The sequence below is a fragment of the Gossypium arboreum genome, chromosome 11, assembly GCF_025698485.1.
Source record: "Gossypium arboreum isolate Shixiya-1 chromosome 11, ASM2569848v2, whole genome shotgun sequence".
NCBI lineage: Eukaryota > Viridiplantae > Streptophyta > Magnoliopsida > Malvales > Malvaceae > Gossypium > Gossypium arboreum.
Genome location: NC_069080.1, coordinates 4,941,312 through 4,965,515, shown reverse-complemented (window position 1 = coordinate 4,965,515; position 24,204 = coordinate 4,941,312). Strand labels below are relative to the sequence as shown.

Genomic DNA, 24,204 nt, shown 5'->3' with positions numbered 1-24,204 from the left:
ATAAGTTTTGTCTATTATTTTATATTTATTACCTTTTATGATTTATATTAATTTGATTTTAAATTATTTTATTTTATCGAAATCAAATTACCTATTTCGATAATAATAACTAATTCTCTTATTATGATTGTCTTTCAAAAAGTAAATGTACAAATTTTACATTATAATTACATAAACAAATTATATGTGTACTTGTACTTATGTAAAACTATGTACTACATTTGTAATATTAGTGAACCTTTTAAAATACATTATTCAAGAACGAATTCGATTGCACTTTAATTTTTTATCTTTATGCTTGTTTCCATATTCAAAATAAAATATTAATTTTATAAAAAATATGTTTTATTGGGATAACTTATGTTTATCACAGAACTAAAACAAAATTACTTTAATAAATTTTAGAATTCAAATTTAATTTAATTAAGATTGTTTGAATGATGGGATTTATCATCGAATCTGTTAGATTGAGAACTGATTAAGATATCGGTCTAAAAAATTATGGATCTAGTTGACTAGGGATTCGGTATAGACCAATTGAATCAAATTTTTAATATTTTTAATTTTATAAATTTTAATAATTTATTTAATCGAATTAAACGAACCAATCAAATCAACAAATCGATGATCTAATCAATTTAATCACCGATCTAATTCTAAAAATCTTAAATTTAATCTGTAAAATATCAAAGAAAGAAGCTAAAGTTATATATTATATATATTCAATTGTGAATGAACAATTTTAATGGTAGGTCTTTTATGGGATAAATTGAAAAAATGTGTAATGTGTTCCATTTTCGAATAAAATTTTATTCTAGTTTAAATTTATGTGTATGTTTTATTTAAATTTTATCATAAAATATATTATGATATATCTTTTGTATTTAAAATTATAATCATAATTGCAATTTAAAAATACAAATTTCCCAACTTCATCGTCAGAAGTATATAAAAATAAAATCACTGAAAGGTAATTTTTAATATTTAATTTAAAAATCATCCAAGTGTCGGGTTTAGGAATCTCAAGTTTCATGAATTTAGGCAGGCTGAGGCCAAACGCACGTTTATTAATAAATATTAGTATGGCACTGGTTTTTGAGTTTCAGCTTCCTTCCACGCCATGAAAATTCTTTACTCCTCTCAATGGCGACATTATTCACCTTTATACTCATGTTGCTGTTGACTAATTAACTATGAAATCTAACTAATAATTAATTGTTAACTTGGATAAACTAATGTAGACAATACAAAAAAATATTTTATATGAATTACACACAGAAAATGATACATCAAAGTTAATCAATCTAGAGTGTTGCATACAAAAGGTACCGTTTTATTGATCTAAAGGTGGTTGTTCTTTCTTGTAAAAATTTCTCATTCCTATAAGATCACTAAATCTTGAAAACAATGCTCTTTTCTTTTTTGGGAATTTATCAGTTTCTTCGTCGAAATGGCTTGAATCAAAGTGATGGAACTCCTCACCGCACATTGATTCATCATCAGCGACATAGAGTGAAGGCTTTTTCGAATGATGGTTTTGCACTGCTTCACTTTTGGGGGTTTCAGCTACGTCGAAAATTGAGCCCTTAAGCGGGTCAAAGTAATCAGAGTCTGAATCCTCATCACTGTCTTTTAATTGGACTTTGGGCTCTTCTTCTGGGTACTTGTGTTTGTGTGGGAACTTTATAATCAAACAAGAGCTGTTGGTTCTAATATGCCTTGATTTCTTAGTATGTTCTTTATCATAATCTTTATTTTCCTTATGCTGTGTTGAATCAGTTGATTTTAGTTTCATAGCTTCCTCTTGATCCTCCATTTTCCTAAGATCTTTGACACTATAAGGTGTTGTTGAACTTGAATCCATTGGTTTTGGATTCATAAGCTCTCCCATATCCTCTAGCTCCAGAAGATCCTTCATTGTCATCCCCCTTGTTATTACCGGAGTTGTCGTTGCTGGTACTGGTGATGCTGGTGCTGGTGATGGCGACGGTGATCGTAATGGTGTCGTTGTAGTTGTTGATTGTGATGATGATTGTGTTGGTGCTGTTGGTGTTGCTACCGACGATAACGATGATGGTGATGTCGTAGATGCTATTTGTGATGATGATTGTGCTGGCACTACTGTTGTTGCTGATTGTGTTGGTGCTGGTGGTGCTACCGATGGTGATGATGTCGTTGTAGCTGCTAATTGTGATGATGATTGTGCTGGTGCTGGTGTTGCTACTGCAGATGATGATTGTGATGATGTCGTTGTAGCCGCTGATTGTGTTGGAGCTGGTGTTGCTGTTGTAGATGATGATTGTGATGATGTTGATGTTGTTGTTGCAGATGATGATGATGGTATGGTTGTAGGTGCTGATTGTGATGGTGATTGTGTTGGTACTGGTGCAGATGATGATGGTAGTGGTGTCGTTGCAGCTGCTGATTGTGTTGGTGCTGCTGCAGATGACGACGACGATGATAATAGTGTCGTTGTAGCCGCCGGTTGTGCTGGTATTGGTGATGGGGCGGGTTCTTGGCTTTTCTTTGTATTCTCACAAACCGATGCTTCCTTGAGCTTAAGCCTTTCGTTTTCTTGGGAAAGGAGTTTCAAAGCTGCTTCTTTTTGGGCAATGGTGTCTTTGAGTTGGGAAATTTCTTGTTTAGTTGCATTTGCTTCATTTAAAGCCTGTATCATTATGTCCTTTAGTTTCTGATTTTCTTCTTTGGATTTTTTACTGTCTTCTAGAGCAGCATTCCTGTCATATTCAGCCTTCTTAATACACTCAATGAACCCCATCTCTTTTTCATTCCATGCAATCAAGGTTTCTTCGGCTTCTAATCTTAATCTCTCCGAAACAATCTTACACCGATCCGTTTCTTTCTTGGCTTCATTATATTGTTCCTCAACCTTCTTCAACTTCACCTTCAGTTCTTCAACTTGCCCTTTCGTTGTCTCAAGTTCACTCGTCGTTGACATGAGCTTTTCTTTAGCTTGGTTAGCCTCGGTTATAACTTCTTTCAACGCCACAGCGAAATCATCCATGGCTTTCTTGTTGTTTTCCTCGGCTTCAATAGTAGTTTTCAGTTCACTTTGCAACTTCTTCACTTCCTCAGCTAGATTCTTAGCTTTCAACAAAGCAAACCTTTCGTTATCTTGGGCTCGCCCCAACTTTTCTCTAGTCGATTGCAGCTCAGATTCAAGGGCTTCCACCAGTGAATTTTGTTCTTCGTCACCTGTTGAACACTGCGAGGCAACATCGGACGAACTCTCTAATTTCTCTATATTTTGGATCAATGACTTGATTTCTTGCTTACATTCATCCAATGAAACCTTGGTTTTTTCCAACTCTTTGGTTTGAGCTAACAACGAATCGTTCAACTTTTTTTCCGACCCTTTTCTTCTCTCAACTTCTTCTTCCAGTTCTTGGATTCTTTTTTTACCTTCCGACAACAATTGCATCGCTTCCGACTCGAACGATTTCACCTTATTCAACTCTTCTTTCAACGTGCAAAATGATGCTTCTTTCTCCGCCAATTTATCTTCTAACTCTTTAGTCTTTGCAACCTCCTTTTTCAAGGATTCAATGCACCTTTCCTTGTTCTTCAACTCTTCAATGGCACCCGTTAACGAGTCTTTTACTGCTGCAACTTCTGTGTGAATGTCTGTAACTTTCCCTAATACCATTGCGTTCGATCTCTTGTTGGACTCTTCATGTTGCCCCATTTCTTGTTTTGTCTCTGAAAAACTCATTTTCTATCACAAAATTTCAATTTAGCTTGTTAGACTAAAAGTTACAGACATTTTTCATTAACATGAGACTGCATGAATCAATTTAATTAAATTTTGATGCTTTCATAATGAAAAGTGGGATTCAAACCAGAATTGCATAAACCAAATGAATTAAGTTTTATTTTATGAATATATTAAATCTTTGATCACGAAAATTGGTATCCAAACTTTAAATTTTTTTCTGAATTGAATTATAGCTTTGAAAAAGTGCAATCTTTCATCATCGAAATTGGGATTCAAATCCCAATCTTTTCATGATTCAATTCAACTAGTTTAAGCCCTAGTTTTCAGAAAAAAAAAAAAAAACAACTAGGATTAAAGCCTTAAATGCCACTTTTTAATGATAGTTACATGATTCAACTAATTTGATGAATCAAGTCTTAAACTTTCTAAAATCTCATGTTAAAGGTGAATGCATGATTCAATTTCTAGAAATGTCGAATCTTTCGTTATAAACATTAAAAACATAAAAGGTAAAACATGTTGAAAGAAACATAAATGTTAGAGAAGACAATGTTTACCTTGATTGAATTGGAAATGTTTTCTTGAGAGTTTATTTGGAGATACTTGAGATTGATCTCTAATAATGTCAAGAGACTTCCCTACTCATTGCATTTGAAGAACACAAGTCTGTTTTTGGTCTACAAAACAATCAAATGATTTCTAAAAATAGACAACATTTAATGATTGGTATAATGTTCATTATATTTGCTAATAACAGGTGGGAATAAACAAATAAAATGACAAAAAAAAAAAGAAGCAGCTACAAGAATTACTAAAAATAAAGCTCCTTCAACAATGGTATCATGAGAAAGAAAATTAAAAATCTGAATTAAGTAAAAAAAAAGAGAAAAATCTTTAGGAGACAAATAAGGGGACAAAGGGCTGGCTTTGTTGGAATAACCGAAGTTGCCGGATTTCCACTAAAAATCAGAGCTAAAATTCTAGGGGGAAAAAAAAAAAGGATGGTTTGGTGCAATCGGTAAATATTTGTATTTGTAAATTATTTGGATTTTAGTAAATTAAATTTTAGTTCTGGTTCGATTATTGTTGAGTTCATGTTGGAATACTGAATTCTAATAATCAAATTAAAGATATTTTTAGGTGAGTGGTGTGTTTATGTTTGATAAAATTAAAAATAATAATAACAATAAAATTAATTATTATAATTATAAATTAAAAGATTTTACCGCAATACAATCATCATCCCGTTCCTAAAACCTCTCAAAATCTAGAGTTGGTAATTAGTTGAATGTTTTTGCCGCTGATTTTTTTGTAACTTGTAGCCGCCTAACATTGTCTCCAAAGTCCAAATGAAAACAGTTTATATGACACTCTTTATTATCTATGATACTTTATTTAAATTGGATTTTCCAATTTTTAATAATTTTTAAAAATACATCTTAATAAATTATAATTTCTTAAATATGTGTTAATTATAATTTTTTAAAAGATATAATGTTAAATTTAATCTTCATGCTTCTATTTTATTGTCGGTTTAGCCTTTATTCGTTTTTTTTCTCAATTTGACCATAAAACTTTTATAAAAATTAATTTTTTAAATAAAATGTTGACTAAAACATTAATTTTTAATGATATTGGTGTAATAAATTGCGTGACAATTCACATATACTTTATATTAATATGATATTATTTGTCTTATATATTACATCACATCAACTAATAATTTAATAATTATAAAAAATTATAAAAATCTAAAAATATAGCATGAATAACATGTGGATTGACATGTCTAACATCTTTAAAAATTTAACATTTTAATTAGTATTTTTAATAAAACACAACATTTCAACTTTTTCTAAAAATTAATAGTCAAATTCAATTTTAACTAAAAATAAGGACTAAATTTAAAAAATTGTAAATACCAGTAGCTACATTTAACATTATACCTTTTGAAAAGATTTAAAACCATCTCATTGGGAATAAAAAAGAAAAAAGAAAGAAAAAGGATTACGTGACATTACAATCTGGATTTAAATCGGATCATAATGAGGCGGATAAAAAAGAGAATGATGAAAAGGAAATGGAGATCACGGGTTCTACGCCTTTATATTTATCCTTCAGTAATTGAAATGTGATTCTTGAGGTCCCCCTACACTTATGTCACCAGGGAATTTTATTATTCTTTCACTTCAAAATTTTAAAAATAATACAATTATTTTAATTTTAATTTTAATTTTGTTGTTATTTTTATAGTTTTTAAGGTATAATAATTTATTTGGTCTTTTAGTCTTATAAAAATTTATTTTAACTATCCATTTAATTTTTAGTTTTTTAATATTTAAATTTACGTTTTGTCAAATCGTTTCAAAATGGATGAAAAATATAATGTTTTTTCACTTTGTTGATGTGGTGGCGAACGTGGATTGTCGCGTGAATGACACATCAAGATTTAAATAATTTTACAAATTTTAAAAATTCTAAAATATATTTTAAAATTTAAAATTATTAAAATTATTTAAAAAGTATAAAAATATAATTTTTAGTAATTTTAAATTTAAAAGTATTAATTAAATATTTATATGTTATATACGTGTGTCTCATATTAGCAAAATTTTTAACTATTGTTGGGCTTGACTTGATAAAAAATACAAGTATAAAAATTAAAAATGACAAAATTTAAATAGAGAGCTAAAATGATTTTTTTAAAAGTTTGAGGCTAAAAAGTCATTATACTTTATTTTAATAATTATAATATATGAATATAGAATTTTAATGTGATAATTTATTTAATTTTAATAGTTAATTCGTATAAAAGAAATAGTGATTTCATCAAGTTGGAATTATTATAAGACGAAGTGGACAAAACTAGAAAAATGAAAAGGTAGCAATCCGCACGACTTGAAAACTTTGGCAAACGAAGAGTAGGTGGGACAATAATGATTTTAAGATTATTTTGGATGTCTTTCAACGAAATTGCCTGAAAACAAGTACCAATTTTTTATTTTATCGGTTATATATATATTTTTAATATAATGTCTAAAATTATTTATAATTTCTCTTCAACTTATAAATAAGAAGATAATGTGTTTCAATGCACTTAAAATCACACTATTTTACATTAGCAATAATATTCATACTAATCAATTTAAGACTCAATCGACCAGATATTATATTACAAATCACGGCTGTTTTAATTTATATATATTAATTTAATTCCGTAGGATAGTGATGTATATATTCAAAAGTCAACATTCATGCTGTGCATGAACTATAGAATTGCATCACCTTTAAAAAAAAAGATTGGAAGACTGAACCTAATTCAACATGACTTACTAAGTATTTTCTGAGATTGAATTTGAATATATATATATTTTTATATTTTTACTATGACTTTTCTTTTTATCTTTTTAGAAAATGGAATTTAGAATTTAGCCTAATTAGTTTTAAAGGATATTATTCACTAAATTTAAAGTTTGTGTCCCTAAATTCACTAATTAAGGCAAAGCTTGTGCAATCATTTTTTTTTATAATGAAACAAGTATTACAAATTTTATAACTGTTTAAGAAGAAGAGTTTTGACGAGTTCACCTCGTCTCAACAGACTTAAAACCTACATCAAATCTTTCATTTTGATCTCACAATTATGTAACAAAAAAAGAAAAGGAAAAGGAAAAAAAAAAACACAAATTATCGTCGAAATTGAACCCTAGGAAATCAATTCACTCTTCCAATCATTAATCTCATACTCATTGAATGCGAGAGAACATTCTTCTTCCCTTTGAAACTCAGCAACCTAGACCAAAACCCTTTCTTCTTATTCTTCCCACTCTTGAGTTCTTCATCATCCAAGTTCCTTGCTACACAAGCAATCGATCTACTCTTCTTCAAACCTTTGGTACTACCAAACTTTAACATAAAAGAGGAAGACGAAGACGACGACAGCGGCTTCACGATTGACGTCACGCCAGAACCGTTCCGCTTACGATGTCGAGCGTCAGGGGAGGCCGAGGTCGAAGATGAAGGCGAAGAGTAGTCAGGCGCAGGAGAAAAGGAGAGTGAAGAAGAGCAAGAAAGGAAAAGCGTTGAATTAGTTTCTGTGTATGAAGCTGAGCAAAGACGAGATAACCTTTCTCTTAAACATGAAGCGCAAACCCCTTGCTTTTGTTGATGATTTGGGTGATCCTTGCATCCATTGCCCATTTCAGAGAAACCCATCTCAGAAAATAAAAAACTCAAATAACATCAACTTTCAAACCGTTCAACCTTTTTGCTTTGCTCTCTCTCTCTCTCTCTATGTATATATAGATTCAAACTTGCTCTGTATATTTAGCTTCCAGGAAAGCGTAGAGAGTCGTATGTGGAAAATATGTATTACATGTTAGTGTGATATTGTACATCAAAGTAATGTTTATAACCGTTGGATGATTTAAAACATTATGGAAATGTTCAGAACAGAACGTGACTTTAGCATTTTTCTCACCCTCACGTGCAGTGGACCCACCCTATCTCGGCTGATTACGTAGAAGGCCGGGGACCTTTTTTTTTTCATGCGTTTCCTTTAAGAAATTAATTCCATATGAAAATTAAATTAGTTATTTAAAAAATAAAAAAAACGAGGTCAATTTTACAGAATTGTATTCTTGTGAATATAATTATGACAGAAGAATATTCACCCACCTAAGTAATTTGTTACCCTTTAATTATGCTCTACATATTTAAAATTTAATCCATTTAATTTTCATTTAAATTTCATTTAAATTTTAAAAATATCACATAATTTAATTTTACAATGTTATCATTACTGAATCACAATAGCATTTAAATTAAATTTTGTCATTAAAAATAGAGTAACTGTTAATCATGTCTTGGCTCAATGATCAACGTTGTTGCTACATTAAAAATTTTAAAGTCATATATTTAAATTTTACCTTTTGTAAACTTGTGAATTATCTATCAGATTTATTCTAATTAGTTAACTTAATAAATTTGAATTGACCCAACAAAAGTCAATTTATTGATAAAAAGGGAGCATATTAAATTTTCCATTTTCAAAGTTGAGAATACAAGCACAAAACTAGAGATCATCCTCAGAAGTCAAACATTAAAAAAAAAATCATAAAAACTTCGACCCGGCAAAAGAAACATGATACAAAAAGATAGGAAAATACGAAAAACATCACTAGCTCTTGTTAGAACTCGACAATTGGGTATATGAAGCATTCACCAAATAAAAAGCCTCCATAGCACATAACATGACACCAAAAGCCCCAACTCTCAAATGCCACCGCAATAACAAATGATTTATGTTAAAGTGAAGTTTAAATCTAAATTAAAAGTATTTTTGATACAATAATAGAATTAGGAGAGAGGTAACATGGCTTGAATTTCGTAATAATAATAAAAATTTTAACTACTTAAAACAATCTAAATTAAAAGTTTGTAGCCTATTTAGGTATAAGTTAAAAATAATAAGAGTTATTAAACTACATATTAAAGAAATTATAATAATTTAAAAAATTATAATCAAACATATAACAAAAATAAGTTTATTTAATCTAATTAAAATTTAAATTTCATATGCAATTTAATTACAGCTTTATTATCATCACTGTTAGTTTCTTTAAACCTGTTCATGGCAGTATCATGTTTATGGGAAGATGATTAGACCCGAAGATCCGTTCGAAAAGTAAGAGAGTTTGAGTAAAAATGTAAGTTTAAAAAATAGATTGGGTCTCGGATAAGTTTTTTTGGCCTAACCCAAATTTCTTGTTGATTTTTCCCTATTTTGTTGCTATTTTCTTGTTTTCTCACTATTTTGCTACCGCTTTAACATTATGTTACTATTATTTTATTGTTATTGTTTGGATATTATATAACTCTTGTTTTATTATTAATTTTATTACTATTTTAAAGACATTTGCTTGTTAGGTTCTACCTATCTTATTATTATTTAAATATACATATATTCTTAATTTCTTTTCAATTTATTAGGAAATATTTAGTTTAATATTTTATTATTATTTATTATTGTATATATTTAAATATTATAAAAAATTAATATATGTGAGCTGGACTGAGATTGAATTTTAGTATTTTTATCTAGATCAAACTTAAACAATATTTTAAATCTATTTTTCAACCCGAATTTGATTAAACTCGACCTAACTCATGAACATTTTTATAGGAAGAAAATCATTCTTACTAAGCCAAGCCTTCGTTAGCTTTTATGAATTAAAATTATTCGAATAAAAAATCAGATTAAACTGATTAGTTAAATTAAAATTAAATATAATTTTATTTTAAAAATACAATTTAAAAATATTTTACTCAAAAAGAATTTTTTTAATTAAGTTGTCCATTAATCCAACCAAATAAATGAGTGATTTAAAAGTCTAATTTTTAAACATCAATTGGCACTTTTTTTTAAATTCTTTTATACTAGTTAGATCTAATTTCATTTTAATAATTATAAATTATTTAATAATATAATTAAAGTCTTTTATTTTCAGGTTTATTTATTCAAACCCGTTCGTCTCCTTTTTTTCTCTCTAATTTATAATGATGAAAAAAAATCAATTTTTATAAATTAATTCAAACTAATTAATATATTAATTTTAAAAAAAATCTCCAAAATACAAACTTTAGGCCGATTTACTTAAGAAACAGATCTCTGGGTTTTAATTAATTGGGTGGGTGAACTGACGAAATGAATTAATTGCAGTATGACAAGGATGGAACTGCTACTGCTCAACTTGCATCATGCATATGGCCATATACAACCATTTCTCAGCAAAATTCACTTGATACCAATCAGATTGCATGAATTTATTGTTCAACTTGATAACCCCTTAATTGAGTGATTTTTAATTTGAGTGAAAAATGACGGCAAATTGTCCATCAATCAATTCACTAATCGTCTTTTTTATCATTATTTAGAAAACTATTATAAATTTGTTTTTTAAGTTAGATATAATGATAAGTTTAATCCTTGATATTTACATTTTGTCATCTTGGTCCTTATTCTTTTTAATTTAAATATGATTCTTAATTTTTTAAAAATAGTCAAATTAGATCATTAACCTTTTAAAAAAGTTGATTTGTTGTTTTTTTCTATTTATGAAAATACTAACTAAAACATTAATGTTTTAAACATGTCAACCCACATGGCAATTCACGTGTAATTTTTTTATAATTTTAAAATTATTTGTTACGTGCCATATAAGATAAATGGTATAATGCTATGCGAGTTGCCACATCAACATTATTAAAAATTAATGTTTTAATCAATATTTCTGGTAAAAATAAAAGCGATTTAAATCCATTTTTAACTAGCGATTTGATTCTTTCTGAAAACTAATGAGAAAATTTAATTCAAAAAAATATAATGATCAAATTGACAGAAATGTAAAGATTAAAAGAGTACATTCATCATTATGCCTTTTAAGTTATTACTAAATTTGTATAGAATTGTTATGCTTCGAGCTATAAAATAGTTTTTTTTTCTTATTTTAAAGTTCAACTATCATTTGTTTCAATAAAACTAATTAATATATAATTAATAATAGATAACATTTAATTCTAATAATTAAATGTTATGATTTCTACTATTTTGAAAAGTAAATTTTACTTTATTTGTTATGCTTTGCACTAATTTTGAAATGTAAAATTTTTCTTTAGATCTAGCCATTTAATTTGAATAAAAATAATTAGGTAAATTACACTATTAGTCATTAAATTATGGATAAATTTTTGTTTTGGTCACTTAACTTAAAAAGTTACAATTTGATCAATAAATTATTTAAAATTTTTATTTAAGTCAATAGGCTATTAAAATCAATATTATATAGCTTTCTTTGCTCGTATTGCATGTACCTAGAGGTGATCATGGGCGGGTTCACCGGGCCCATACAAAATTTTAGGCTCGGGCCTAGCCTGAAATACGGGCCTAAAAATTTGTCCAAGCTCGGCCCGAAATAAAATTGCTAAGCTCGAGCCCGGCCCGCCCGTATTAATTTTTTGCTTATTTCATTAAATAAAAAATTTAAAAATATAATAAATTAAATATATTTAAAAACATAAAACAAATATTAAAACAAATAAAAATGATACTAAAACAATTCTTAAAACAATACACAAATTGACAATTTAATAAAAATAGTTATATTAAAATTTAAAATGATTAAAATAAAATAAAAATATATTAATATATAATTGGGCGGGCAGGCAAAAAACTCTTACTGAGGTCTGCCCGTTTTCTAAACAGCCTCTTTTTTTGCCCAAGCCCATTTTTTGGGCCTATATTTTTACCAAAACCCTCCCATTTTTTGGGCGGGCCTTTGGGTCTGGCCGGGCCGCCTAGCCCATGATCAGCTCTACATGTACCAATTGAAAACTTTATTTCCCATTCTTTTTTTATAGTTTAGTTTTTTTCTTCATGAAATAACTTTAGATGTCATGAATTTACAAATTAAAATTTAATTTAATTTTTTGATTTCTAGCATTGACTGTTAGATTGACTTGGATTTCGAATCGTCACTTGGAGCTCATTAGTAGAACTTAAAAAAAAAAAACTCAATGACTTAAAATAATTTTTTTTTGAATAATTCAATGATCAATTTTAACTCTTTCTAGTGTTAAAGTGATCAAAACAAAAATTTTCCCATAATTTAATGATTAATAATGTCATTTATCCAAATAATTATAAAATATATTCACGAACATCATAATTATTAGGCTTTAGTAATAAATTGACCCTTAAGCTATACCATGATTCTCATTTTGGCTCTTAAAAGTTTTTTCTTTCTTTTTTTAAATCAAAAGTAATCCAAAAAGTTTACCTTCGTCAAACAAGTTGACCCTTCTACTAAAAGACGTTGAAGAAAAATGGGGCACTTTCAGCCATTAATAAAGCGACACATGTTAAAATAGATACAAACTCTCTAAGGCTAAGTTCATAGAATTTGGTGAAGATAAGAACGAGGGCAAGAGTTGAGTTGCACTTAGCTTTTAAAGATCTTATGCTTTATATTATATTTATGTTAAGTTTATCAATAAAATGTAGCCTGCACTTAGCTTCAAAAAAAGAAGAGAATTGCGGCGGGAGAGGGGGAGGGAGAGAGAGAAGGAAGAAGAAAGAAAGAAAGAAAGAAAAAATATTAAGTTTAATTTATCTTTTTAGCACAAGTCATAGGCCAAAATGCCACATAAATTTTCTTTTAATGTCTATTAACCGAAGCGCCAATTAGTGTGACAAAAGGAAACTTTAGGGATTACTTTTGACAGAAAAAAAACTTTAAAGACCAAATTGATAATTAGGGTATAGTTGAGGGCCAAATTACAAATTAAAGCCTAGTAATTATTTTTATATTAGAAATGAACCCCAACAAATTGTGATAAGTAGATAACAGTTCTTTTCATAATAAAATTTCTCTCTACCTTTCGTTTCTTCTTTGGCTTTGTTTTGTTGTTGAATGGGGCGGATAACGATTCTTAGGGACTTCATTGGGATCATCAAGGACAAAGCTTCTCAAAGCAAAGCAGCTTTGCTTTCCGATCCCAAAACCCTATCCCTCCACTTAGCCTTACTAAGAGCCACCACCCATGACCCCTTCACTCCACCTGACCCAAGGCACTTGGCCACTTTACTTGCCTCCGGCCATACCTCACGCGCCACCGTTTCCACTGCCATCGAGATCCTCATGGACCGTCTTCAGACCACCCGTGATGCATCCGTTGCCATCAAGTGTCTCATCACTGTTCATCACATCATTAAGCGTGGCAGCTTTATTCTTCAAGATCAGCTCTCTGTTTACCCTTTCAATGGCGGCCGAAACTACCTTAAACTATCCAATTTCAGAGATAACACGACGTTGTTAACTTGGGAACTTTCCTATTGGGTTAGATGGTATGTTTTATTTTATTTTTTAGTTTCTCCAACTTTCTAGGAAAATACGTGATTTCACATTTCAGCATCAAATTTAAAGAAAATATATTCAAAACAAATTGCAGGTATGCTTTATACCTTGAAAATCTGTTGCAAACGTCAAGGGTTTTGGGATTCTTTCTAAGTTCAGCTTCAAGCAGTGTAGATAAAAATGAAGAAGAAGAGGAGAAAGTATCATCTCTTATAAATAGCCAATTGCTTAAAGAGATAAACTCTTTGGGGAATTTAATCGAACAGATTTCGAGAATGCCCAATTCTTTGCATACAAATGGCAACATATTGGTGGACGAGGTTCTAGGAATGGTGGGTGAGGATTATTTGGCATCAGCCAACGAGGTTTCCATTCGAGTCAGTGAGTTTAGAGAGAGACTGAGTTGTTTGAGTGTTTTTGAGTCAGTTGAGTTGGGGTTTGCTTTGAAGAGACTGGAAGATTGTAAAGAGAGATTATCAGCACTTGGACAAATGAGGAATGTGTTGGTTGAGACTGTTTGGGGTTCAATAAGTGAAATGAAGGATCAAGTCGGGAACAATGAATTGTACGGAGGAGAAGGAAGGTTAATGGTTATGGAGAGCAGCAAGAACAAGGTTAGCGAGTCATCTCGGTACGGGAGCGAGTTCTGAAGCTTGGTGACTCGGTTGACTTCTTTTCAGGAAGGTTTTCTAAGCTTCAATATTAATTTTATTTTTTTTACGGATTTAGCTTAGTTGGAATCTGAAAAATTGCAATATCTATTTCAAAAAAAAAAAAAAATCGTTAAGAATTTGTAAGTATAATTTTCTATTTGAATCTTGGTCATTGGGTCAATAAATTACCTTTTGATTTTAAAATTATATAATAACATTATTTAAATATTGTTCCAATTATTTTGATTTTAAATATTAATAAAAATAAAGATATTTAATTATGTTTTATAATGATTAATTTTGTTTATAATGATTATGATATATTTAAATACTATAATCATAATTACTATGGTTAATTAATATATAAGATATGAAAGTTTATTTCATTTAGGTTTTTATCAAAATAATATAAAAGTAATAATTAATTACAAAAATATATGAAAAATAAATTAATTACAAAAATAGGTATTTGCTATATTATTCTGTTGGTGTCGCTTAACATATTAGCAACACCAGATTAAAATACGATTACCTAAAATTTTAAGGACCTCATATGTAAATTTCCTGTTTTAGTTGACACTTAAATTATTGTCTTTTCTTTTCTTTTAACACCAAAAAAAAGTATTTATTTTGCGAAAAATATTTTTCCTCACTATCCTGTTCTTCAAAACTCACTTTTTTTCGTCTATTTCTTTCTTTTTTTTTACTTATAAGGTATAATATCTCATTTCTCAATTTAATTCAACATAAAGCATTTTTTTTTTATGTTTGCTTCTAATTTGTTCATATTTGATTGTATATATTTTAAAAAACCATTTCTATATTTACCTTATTTGATCTCTCTCACTAACCCTACATTAACCTCATTTTTTTTTATTTCAATATTTCTTTTGTTCGAGTTTTTTTGTCCGAATCAAAAAGAAAATGACGAATATCGACATTGATGAGAACTTGAAGGAGCTTCTAAATGATGGCCGTATTACCAAAACCAAAATTGTTTGCACTCTGGGTCCAGTATTGCAATCGATACCCATGATCGAGAAGCTGTTGAGAGTCGGCATGAACATTGCTCACTTCAATTTCTCCCATGGCAGCCATGAATATCACCATAATACCTTGAACAATCTCGAAAAATTTTATTATTTTTGGTGTTAAAGGGGAATAAAAGAAAATAATAAATAAGGGGTTTATGAAATAATTTACCTATTTAAAGTTTGATGCTGCCACACTACCAAGCCGCCAACCAAAACAAGAAATTTACATATCATGTCCCTAAATATTTTAAATCATCACATTTCTCTAGTGCTACCAATTTGTCAAACGACATCGTCAAAATACTGTAACAAAGGCCTATTTTCATAATTAATTTATTTTTCATACCTTTTTTCTAATTAATTATTGTTTTTATATTATTTGGGTAAAAAAACCATTTATTTGGTAAAGAATCATGAGCCAATAAAATCAAACAAAAATACTCGATTGAATGATAAACATCATATTTGTGAAGAAAAGGAGGATAGTAATTTTTTTTATCATTCATAAATACTAACCTTGAAGGTCCAAATATTTATCAATTTGATGAATTCGTCATTCTTCTAAAATTTAAAAATATAATTATACAAAATTAAAAATAATAAATATATAGAATTTTTTAAAATATTAAAAATCATGAATATTATAAAATATCCATAAAAAATTCTAAATATATATAACTAAACAAACAATGAAAATAAATTTTACAAACTAATAACTATAATCCATCACTACATGTATTCCAACAGATATTGAGGGAAATCTTTGAGCTAATTAATTACGTCTCAATCATATCTCTACGCCTTACTTGTATTTGATTGACATGGTTGTTACGTAAAACACGATTATATAATAAAATTCATACTAAATTAAAACATGCTATTCATGTGTTGTATTTTCGTGCATATCATTACGGGTATTTAATTGGCGGTTTAATTATTAGTCGAACCAAATTATTATTAATTAAAATTTTTAAAATATAAAAATTTTAATCACTAATTGAATCAAATTTTTTAAATACATTAATCGAATTAAAATATTTCGATTAATTCGAGCGTTAAGGTAACCTAATTAACTGAAATTTATATATTTTATCTTTTGATTAAAATAAGTAAAAAACTTTACTAATATTCACTTTCTTTTTCTTTTAATAGTTCAAAGAGATATATTATATATAATATATATTATTTATTTTGATTAATATAAAAAATAATAATTCAAAAATACATTTCTAATATAAATATATTATATATGATATATATTATTTATTTCAGTTAACTTAATTAATTACTTAATTTTAAATCAATTAACTGATAATTATAAATTTAAAAATTAATAACGAACTGAACTAAATTCCACCACCGATTAACACCCAATCATACCTTTTTTATATCACATGTCTATTTGTAATAAGAATTAAAGTTGGTGTGAGAGCGTAGGTTGCATATTATTACTAATAGCAATTTCGCTGCTTAAGTTATTCCTTCCTTTTTCCAGTTTTGGTCAGCTCAAGTTATTCTTTTCTTTAAAAAGAAAAATACAAAGATCAAATACCAGCCTCCGACTAAACTTCCAACAAAAAACCCACGCCACTTCACGCGGAGCCATTTTTTCTGAACGTTATACAAGAATGGAACAATGGACGACGGTAGCCGAGTCAAAGTCCAGCTCACCGGCCGAAGAACAGAACCGGAAAGAGTCGGATCCCGAAATGGACGCTGATGAATTTGTTATTGTGCCAACAACAGAACCGGAGAAAGAAGAAGAGAAAGAGGCTCAGAATCCGAAAGAGAATGAGATTCAAAGCGAGCGGTCACCGAATCAAACATCAACCGGATCGAGGAAATCTGTTCGTTGGAGCGCCGAGTTAGTTAGTGAATCGCCTGCTGCGGATCACAGCGTCACCATGTCCGCAGCTAACGGATCCAATCCTTACATTGTTCAGTCTCCTACGCCGGAATCATTTTCGACTTCCTTAAAAGGCAAGCAATTACAACACATTTATTTCCATTATTATCTTTCATTTTGAAAATTTTAATTCATCTTGAAATCGAACACAGAGAAAATGGACACTGTGAAGGATGTATTGGGGAGATGGGGGAGAAAAGTGGGAGAAGCCACGAGAAAAGCCGAGGATCTTGCAGGGAACACGTGGCAGCATTGTATGTTTCTCCCCTGTTAATTTACTTTTTTATTTCTTATATATTTTTTAAGGAAAATATATCTTATGGCCTTCAAAGTTAAATTTGGTATTTAATTTAATTTTATTTTCAATTATACTTGAATTGAACTCAAGATTTATTTTGGTGTTTAAATTTTTCTTTATTCAAGTATCTGGATTTGTTTTTTTGTTTGAATTAACACATTAATTTAATTTCATAGTTCAAATAACCAAGTACCTAAGCTTGATTTCTTATACCATTTTGAATCAAGAAATGAAGCTTAGATACTTAATCGAACCAAAATAAATTTTAGGCTTCGAATTAAACATTAAATCCAAGTTTAAGTGTATAATATTGGAAAAAAAAAACCTTAAATATCTATTCAAACAGTAAAAACAAGCCCGAGTTTGGCAGAGGCAGCCATGGGAAGAATCGCACAAGGAACAAAGGTTTTAGCAGAAGGTGGGTATGAGAAGATATTCAGACACACTTTTGTAACGGATCCGGAAGAGCAACTTGGGAATTCATTTGTATGTTATTTGTCCACATCAGCTGGACCTGTCATGGGAATTTTATATGTATCTACAGCAAAGCTTGCATATTGCAGTGACACTCCCCTTCCCTATAAAAATGGTACCCAAACTGAATGGAGCTACTATAAGGTAATAACCTTTAACATTCTAATTGCTTCTATTCTTCATTTTTATTGAAATATTTGTGTTTGATGGGTATGGAAATATATATATATGTGTGTGTGAGATTCATATGATTCTCGACATTCTTTCTCTGCTTAAAACAGGTAGTTATCCCATTACATCAACTTAAAGCGGTTAATCCTTCAACGAGCCGACTCAATTGTGCTGAAAAGTACATCCAAGTTATCACCGTTGATAGTCATGAATTTTGGTTCATGGGCTTCTTAAACTATGACGGTGCTGTTACATGCCTAAAGGAAGCTTTGCAACTACATAGCTGACATCACAATCTCTCGTGATACTCCGTCATACGACGTTACCGTGCAATGGGTTTACTCGGCTGCTCGGGATCATCTGATAATACATGCTCCCCTCCCTTGGAAGCTCTGATGGCTGTTAAGAAGGAAAGAATACAAAGAATATGTATGTTCTGTTTTTTTCTTTAACAAAACGATTCAGAAACATTGTGTGTGACGATAAAAATGCTATTGTAAATCTCAATGATAAAATCTAATAATAAAATTCACAAGGATAATTTATATTTGACGATATATATTATTTTATGTGTCATAATTAGATTTAAGATATCATATATTTTATATATGTTTTAAATTTTGTTAAATCAGGACTTTTGTATTTTCCTTCTGCATTCACCATGCACGTTTTAGACTTGTTTACAAGTTTTTCTATTCTCAATCTTATCTTATAATTTAATTATTTTCCCAAAGATCTGATTATGTTATATGATTTTTGCATAAAAAAAAGAACATGTATATACACACGTGGAGCAACTATTTCTCAATCACATATATCAACTTGTCAGAGAATACCCTAATAGAATTAAATTATAATTATTAAAGTAACAAATTTTCATATTATAAAGATTAATATATGAATTACTTTTAAAGAGAATAGGATGTGGGAAATTTGATGGCAGTGAGTAAGTAGCCTGCGGATTCCCAAGGCTTCTGCTCTCACATTTATTTTTGTGTTTCTGTTTTTATTTCAGAATTCAGAAACAGACGGAACTTAAAAACTGAACCAAACCTCAGATGTTGACCGGTCTTACTCTAAACCCAATACTCTACCTTTAATTTATTTATGTAAAAAATAAGACAAAGAGTACACAAACCACCCATCATCAAGAAATAACAGCAATTTTCTATTATGATTAGAATGACCATAATTACACTCTAATTGCTGCCTGAAAGAATATTACACTCTTTTGCTTATAATTTCTGACATGATATTTTTCCCCTCTCTCTGTAATTGAAATCTAATCTACAACAAATGGTAATAATAATAAAGCTGCAGTATTTGTTTCCAAAAACACCACCACCATGGCAATGGCTGAGGCACCATCCACTTCTTCTTCCTGTGATATATAGTGTTGTGGGTTCTTCAACTTTGAACCATATTTGTTTTTTTATTTTTCACCTTAAAATTTTATTCCAGGGAAAATTTCAGATGTGATCCGGTTGAGATGATTTGTCTAGTTTCCTCCTCTTAAGATCTGGTGTAGGATGAGAACAATTTGCGAATAACCCATGTTTTATTTCATCACTTTTATAGCTCAAACATGCTGCACCATCTAATACCCCAATGGGGCTTTGGGGCACCGATGATGTAGCTGAAGTAGTAGCAGCTGAGCCATTAATGAATGTCAAATCTTTCATCACTTCAACACACTTCAACACTCTTTCCTGCAAAAAAAAAAATAAAAAATTGACATCTCTTCTCTTCTTGTGAGTTTTTTAAGTATTTACAGGCACCACCATTTTTGTATCTTCTTCTCCTTTTTTTTTTTTTTTTTTTACCTTTTGTACAAAGATGAATGATGAAATAGCTTTATCAATGGCACATCTTTGCATTTGTCCTGAAACAGAAATGGCCACTGCTGCTGCTATTTCAGAAGGTCTGAACTCCAACAAATTAATACCTGCATTCATTCATTTCCCCAATCAAACACCATTGATTCTCAATAATAATAACATAAACAAATAGATATAGTGAGAAATAAACCTCTGGTGGTGTTCAATATTATCTGCAATGATCTAGTGATTGAAGTTGATAATGGATATTGATGATCATTACGAAGTTTATTAAAGAAGTAATCAATGAAGGAACAAGGTGTTAAAACTTGCATTCTCCACTTCAATGTACTTAAAACCAATAGTTCCATTCTTTGTATTGTTTTGGCTTCAAACACAAACTTTGGTTCCCCCACCTGCAAACAACCCAATCATGAAACTCAAATTGGGAAAAAGACCAAGGGATTAACAATCAAGAAAAATCAATCTATATATATTGTAATCACCTGTAAGTTTACTGATGAAGGCACCTTTGTTTCCTCCATTTTAGCTGCAATAGATAAACATGCAACGGCCAACAGTTGGACAGTCCATGTTTTACCTCTCTGTGCCCCCAAGAAGATAGAAACAATCAGTGAATATATTATGGTTTAAGAACTTAAAGAACCAAATTTGAAGCTAATTTGAGAACTTACAGGTAAATCATACATTGATAGGAACCGATCCAAGTAGTTAATGGATAGGCAAAGACTCACAGGTCCAAAATTGAAATAAGCTGAAGCCTGTTAATAAAAAATGAAAGATTAAATCATCATTCCTAGCACATTATCACTGAGGAATGATCAAACAAAGAGTCCAATTACAAGAATAATGAAAGAAAAGGGGGAAACACATTTACTAAATATAAAAGAGTTCTACCAATATCTAAGAAATAGATTGATCAAACGAACTATGGAAATTCCATTAAATTGCACAATGCGATGAGTTTTACTGAGAAAAGTCTATATTGCTGTTGATAAACAAGAACCCAGTTACAAAAAGCGGTGAAATGGATCAAACAAGTAAAATGTCAATATAAAACTGATCAGGAAAAAGAATAGCAAAATAAACAGACCTTCCAAATCCATTCAATAGCCTCTCTCCTGGCGCTCAACTCCAAATCCCCACTTCTCAGTCTCTTAAGATAATCATCTCTAGGCAAATGCTCCATCTCTTTTTCAACCATTGCCTTAATTACATCATCACTTTGTAATGCAAAACCAGGACAACCCATCAAAGAAGTTGATCTGTTGTTTATAAGGAAAGGGTCATTTGGATTAAAGATTTGGTTTTTAAAGAGTTGATGACAAGCACGGGAAGCCCCAAACTCGTTCAAGGCATTAAAATCAAGATCACCATCAAAGCAAGAGCTTGTGTTCTCAGAACAGAGAAGATTTGAGGTTGAACAGTCAAGATTTTCAGTCATTTTTCAAGAGAAACCCCTAAAATGTGAGGTATATTAAAACCCCAGGGGAAAAAGAAAAGCAAAAACTAATTAATTCATTATGAAGGTGAAAGCTTTGTGTTGAAAAGGGCTCATCAATGGCTTGTGGGGAAGAGCATATTTTTCATTATACAATAAAGCCAAAAAGAGAGAGTGAAAGGGAGTGGGGCTGAGAAGAGACTGTTGCAATAAAAGAAGCTTTATGTAGGGAAAGACAAGTTGAGTTTTTAGGGTTAAATGAGAGATGAAATTGAGGGATCGAGCAGAAGGACAACCACGCCATTGCAAAAAGAACCAAGAAAGGAAATATAATGAAAAATCTTATAATTAATGCAAAAATGGGAATGAATTATGTAATAAACTTCACGTGGAGCGCATTTTATAACCAGCTGTTTACTCTTTTAAAAGTATTCGTAATAAGGAGATTAATAATTTCTACCGATTGTGAATATTTAATTTCAAAAACAAAAATTATTATTATACATATTTTCGTAAATCACCATCCAGCCACCTTAACACATTTTATTGTCTAGTGCCTCTACAACCACATCATTCAAATGGAACCCATGCCAAAAGCTCTTATTTCATTATAAAAGCTTTCCATTAGAAAAAAAAAATTTGTACGTCAAATCTTTCTAAAAAGAACTCTTTAATCTATAGAATTTGATATATCAAGTCTAGCGATTTTCCACACCCTTCATGATGTAAATCATCTTGTACTAGCAGCTCTCTGCATCCTTTATAGTGTGAATTGCCATAATAAACTATTGATGTGTAGGGATAAAATAAACTTAGTTACTAGTAAATAAGTTTTAAGGATACAATGAAGTCTAATGACTGTTTACATTTTGCATTGACAAAAATGATTCACTAAGCATCAAGTGGAGTATAGCAACAATATCAAATTCTATTAAGATGGAGGTGAATAAAGAAACTTTTGTTTTTAAATTTTGGTATATCTTCGTATATATGCAAATGAAATTTCTTTTCTATTTATAAAAATTCTCATGTCTCTTCATAGAAATTTAACTAACTAAGAGATGTTTATCTACATAGTCACATCTATTAATAATGAACACAACCATTCATAAGATATTACTTGAATAATTATAACTTTTTGTTCATAGTCAAGTTACATAACTTTTAGTAATAAGAAACATAATTTATCACTATGTTCCAACACAAACCACCCCAACTTTTGTGTTTGTAATAATTGACATCGTTTATTAGAATTGAGAAAAAAAGGGAATTCCTTTTCCCTAAATGAAAATCCATGGCTCAATCCCCTTAAGCTCTTTTGTCTTTCTCCATTTTTGAGTTTTTTCCAACACTTTTAGCATTATAGAGTCTCTTAATATTTGGGTTTTTAGGAGCTTCCAACCTTGGGGAGCAACAAAGATGTTTCCCTCGAATATGTAAAAAAAAAGAAAGTATTTATTGCATTAGCAAAAGGATCAACAAGGAGCCCTCACTTGCACACCATGAATCCTTTCACCGACATATCAAGGGGCCCTTTGCCACATCAAGATAGCCCTTACTAGCACCCCAATGGGCTTATCACCCACACACAGAAGCCCTCTATCGCACCCAATAGGGCTTATCAACGGTCCTTCGTTGGCACATTAAGGGACCCTTTGCCAACACATCAATAGGCCCCTTCACTAGCATTATGGGTCCCTCACTCGGACTACCAATGAGCCTTTTGCTAACACTATTAGGAGATCACCTAAGGACCTAAGGAGTACTTCACTAACACATTAAGTGTAACACCCCTAACCCGTATCCGCTGCCAGAATAGGGTTTCAGAGCATTATTACCATTTACAGATCACTAAAAAAAAATTTAAATACTTACCGATTCAATGCATCATATAAATAAATATATTACCATTCAATCAACAGTTTGACAGTTGTATAAGCATCAAACAAAGAACATTGTTAGTATACTTGCATATATCTCATATAAATTCAACACCGATATATCTATTTTCTCGACATATCGCACTTGAGTTTAATAATAGTCTCAATTACATAATTTCCTTGTATCAACATATCAAAGATAATCATACATGTACATGTCATGAAATATATCATGCTCTTACCGCTTTCTTCATAAGCATTTATCATTCATTTCATTATATCAATATTTCATGCTCCATCATTTCCATATATTTTATGTATATTTATTCGGTAATAGCTTATATCAAACTTAACATAAATTATATTTCATGTACTTATACTTATTTCGTTTATCTATCTTCATAATTATTTCATATAACCATTCGTCATCGATACATATTACGAATATCAATTGTTCAACAGATGCTAGAGCGTCTCCCATCCACGGTCTTATTTATCTTTGACATGATGTCATAGTGTCTTTCAACTATGGTCTTACTCATTTTCGTCATGTTGCCATGGTATCTTTCAACCATGGTCTTGTTCATTTCATATCACGTTGCCATGGTATCTTTCAACCATGGTCTTACACATTTCATATCGAGTTGCCATGGTATCTTTCAACCATGGTCTTACACATTTTATATCGAGAGCACACTCCCTGAACCTCATCCTTGCAGCGGGATTACCAGTCCGAGCTAAATCCTCGCAATATAAACTCATAGAGTATTGTCGGGATTACCACCCGAGCTAAATCCTCAGAACGACAATTACTCTAATGAGCTTGGATCCAATTACCATCCAAAGCTAAATTGAGACC

The 24,204-nt window shown here is 30.2% G+C and overlaps 5 protein-coding genes and 1 long non-coding RNA gene across 6 annotated transcripts; 3 read left to right on the top strand and 3 right to left on the bottom strand.

Annotated features, from left to right (window-relative positions):
- Positions 1 to 1,195: 1,195 nt before the first annotated feature.
- Positions 1,196 to 1,715, top strand: LOC128283748 (uncharacterized). Its single transcript, XR_008274157.1, has 2 exons — positions 1,196 to 1,325; positions 1,438 to 1,715. It is a non-coding gene; the product is annotated as an uncharacterized LOC128283748 (long non-coding RNA).
- Positions 1,292 to 4,599, bottom strand: LOC108477761 (uncharacterized). The gene is made up of 2 exons (XM_017780258.2): positions 4,294 to 4,599; positions 1,292 to 3,736 (listed from the first exon to the last, which is right to left on the bottom strand). Exon 2 carries the CDS (start codon positions 3,731 to 3,733, stop codon positions 1,334 to 1,336), a length of 2,400 nt encoding a protein of 799 aa, XP_017635747.2. The 5' UTR covers positions 3,734 to 3,736; positions 4,294 to 4,599; the 3' UTR covers positions 1,292 to 1,333.
- Positions 4,600 to 7,242: 2,643 nt separating this feature from the next.
- Positions 7,243 to 8,116, bottom strand: LOC108478648 (uncharacterized). The gene has a single exon (XM_017781119.2). The coding sequence runs from the start codon at positions 7,949 to 7,951 to the stop codon at positions 7,451 to 7,453; it is 501 nt and encodes a 166-aa protein (XP_017636608.1). The 5' UTR covers positions 7,952 to 8,116; the 3' UTR covers positions 7,243 to 7,450.
- Positions 8,117 to 13,097: 4,981 nt separating this feature from the next.
- LOC108478432 (putative clathrin assembly protein At4g40080) lies at positions 13,098 to 14,529 on the top strand. Its single transcript, XM_017780890.2, has 2 exons — positions 13,098 to 13,640; positions 13,745 to 14,529. Exons 1-2 carry the CDS (start codon positions 13,207 to 13,209, stop codon positions 14,298 to 14,300), a joined length of 990 nt encoding a protein of 329 aa, XP_017636379.1. The 5' UTR covers positions 13,098 to 13,206; the 3' UTR covers positions 14,301 to 14,529.
- A 2,176-nt stretch (positions 14,530 to 16,705) lies between these two features.
- On the top strand, positions 16,706 to 18,750 carry LOC108478260 (GLABRA2 expression modulator-like). The gene is made up of 4 exons (XM_017780698.2): positions 16,706 to 17,317; positions 17,396 to 17,497; positions 17,888 to 18,159; positions 18,297 to 18,750. The coding sequence occupies exons 1-4, from the start codon at positions 16,966 to 16,968 to the stop codon at positions 18,471 to 18,473; spliced, it is 903 nt and encodes a 300-aa protein (XP_017636187.1). The 5' UTR covers positions 16,706 to 16,965; the 3' UTR covers positions 18,474 to 18,750.
- A 513-nt stretch (positions 18,751 to 19,263) lies between these two features.
- LOC108478244 (cyclin-D4-2-like) lies at positions 19,264 to 21,761 on the bottom strand. The gene is made up of 6 exons (XM_053022033.1): positions 21,118 to 21,761; positions 20,699 to 20,785; positions 20,510 to 20,608; positions 20,215 to 20,419; positions 20,010 to 20,131; positions 19,264 to 19,895 (listed from the first exon to the last, which is right to left on the bottom strand). The coding sequence occupies exons 1-6, from the start codon at positions 21,466 to 21,468 to the stop codon at positions 19,656 to 19,658; spliced, it is 1,104 nt and encodes a 367-aa protein (XP_052877993.1). The 5' UTR covers positions 21,469 to 21,761; the 3' UTR covers positions 19,264 to 19,655.
- Positions 21,762 to 24,204: the final 2,443 nt, after the last annotated feature.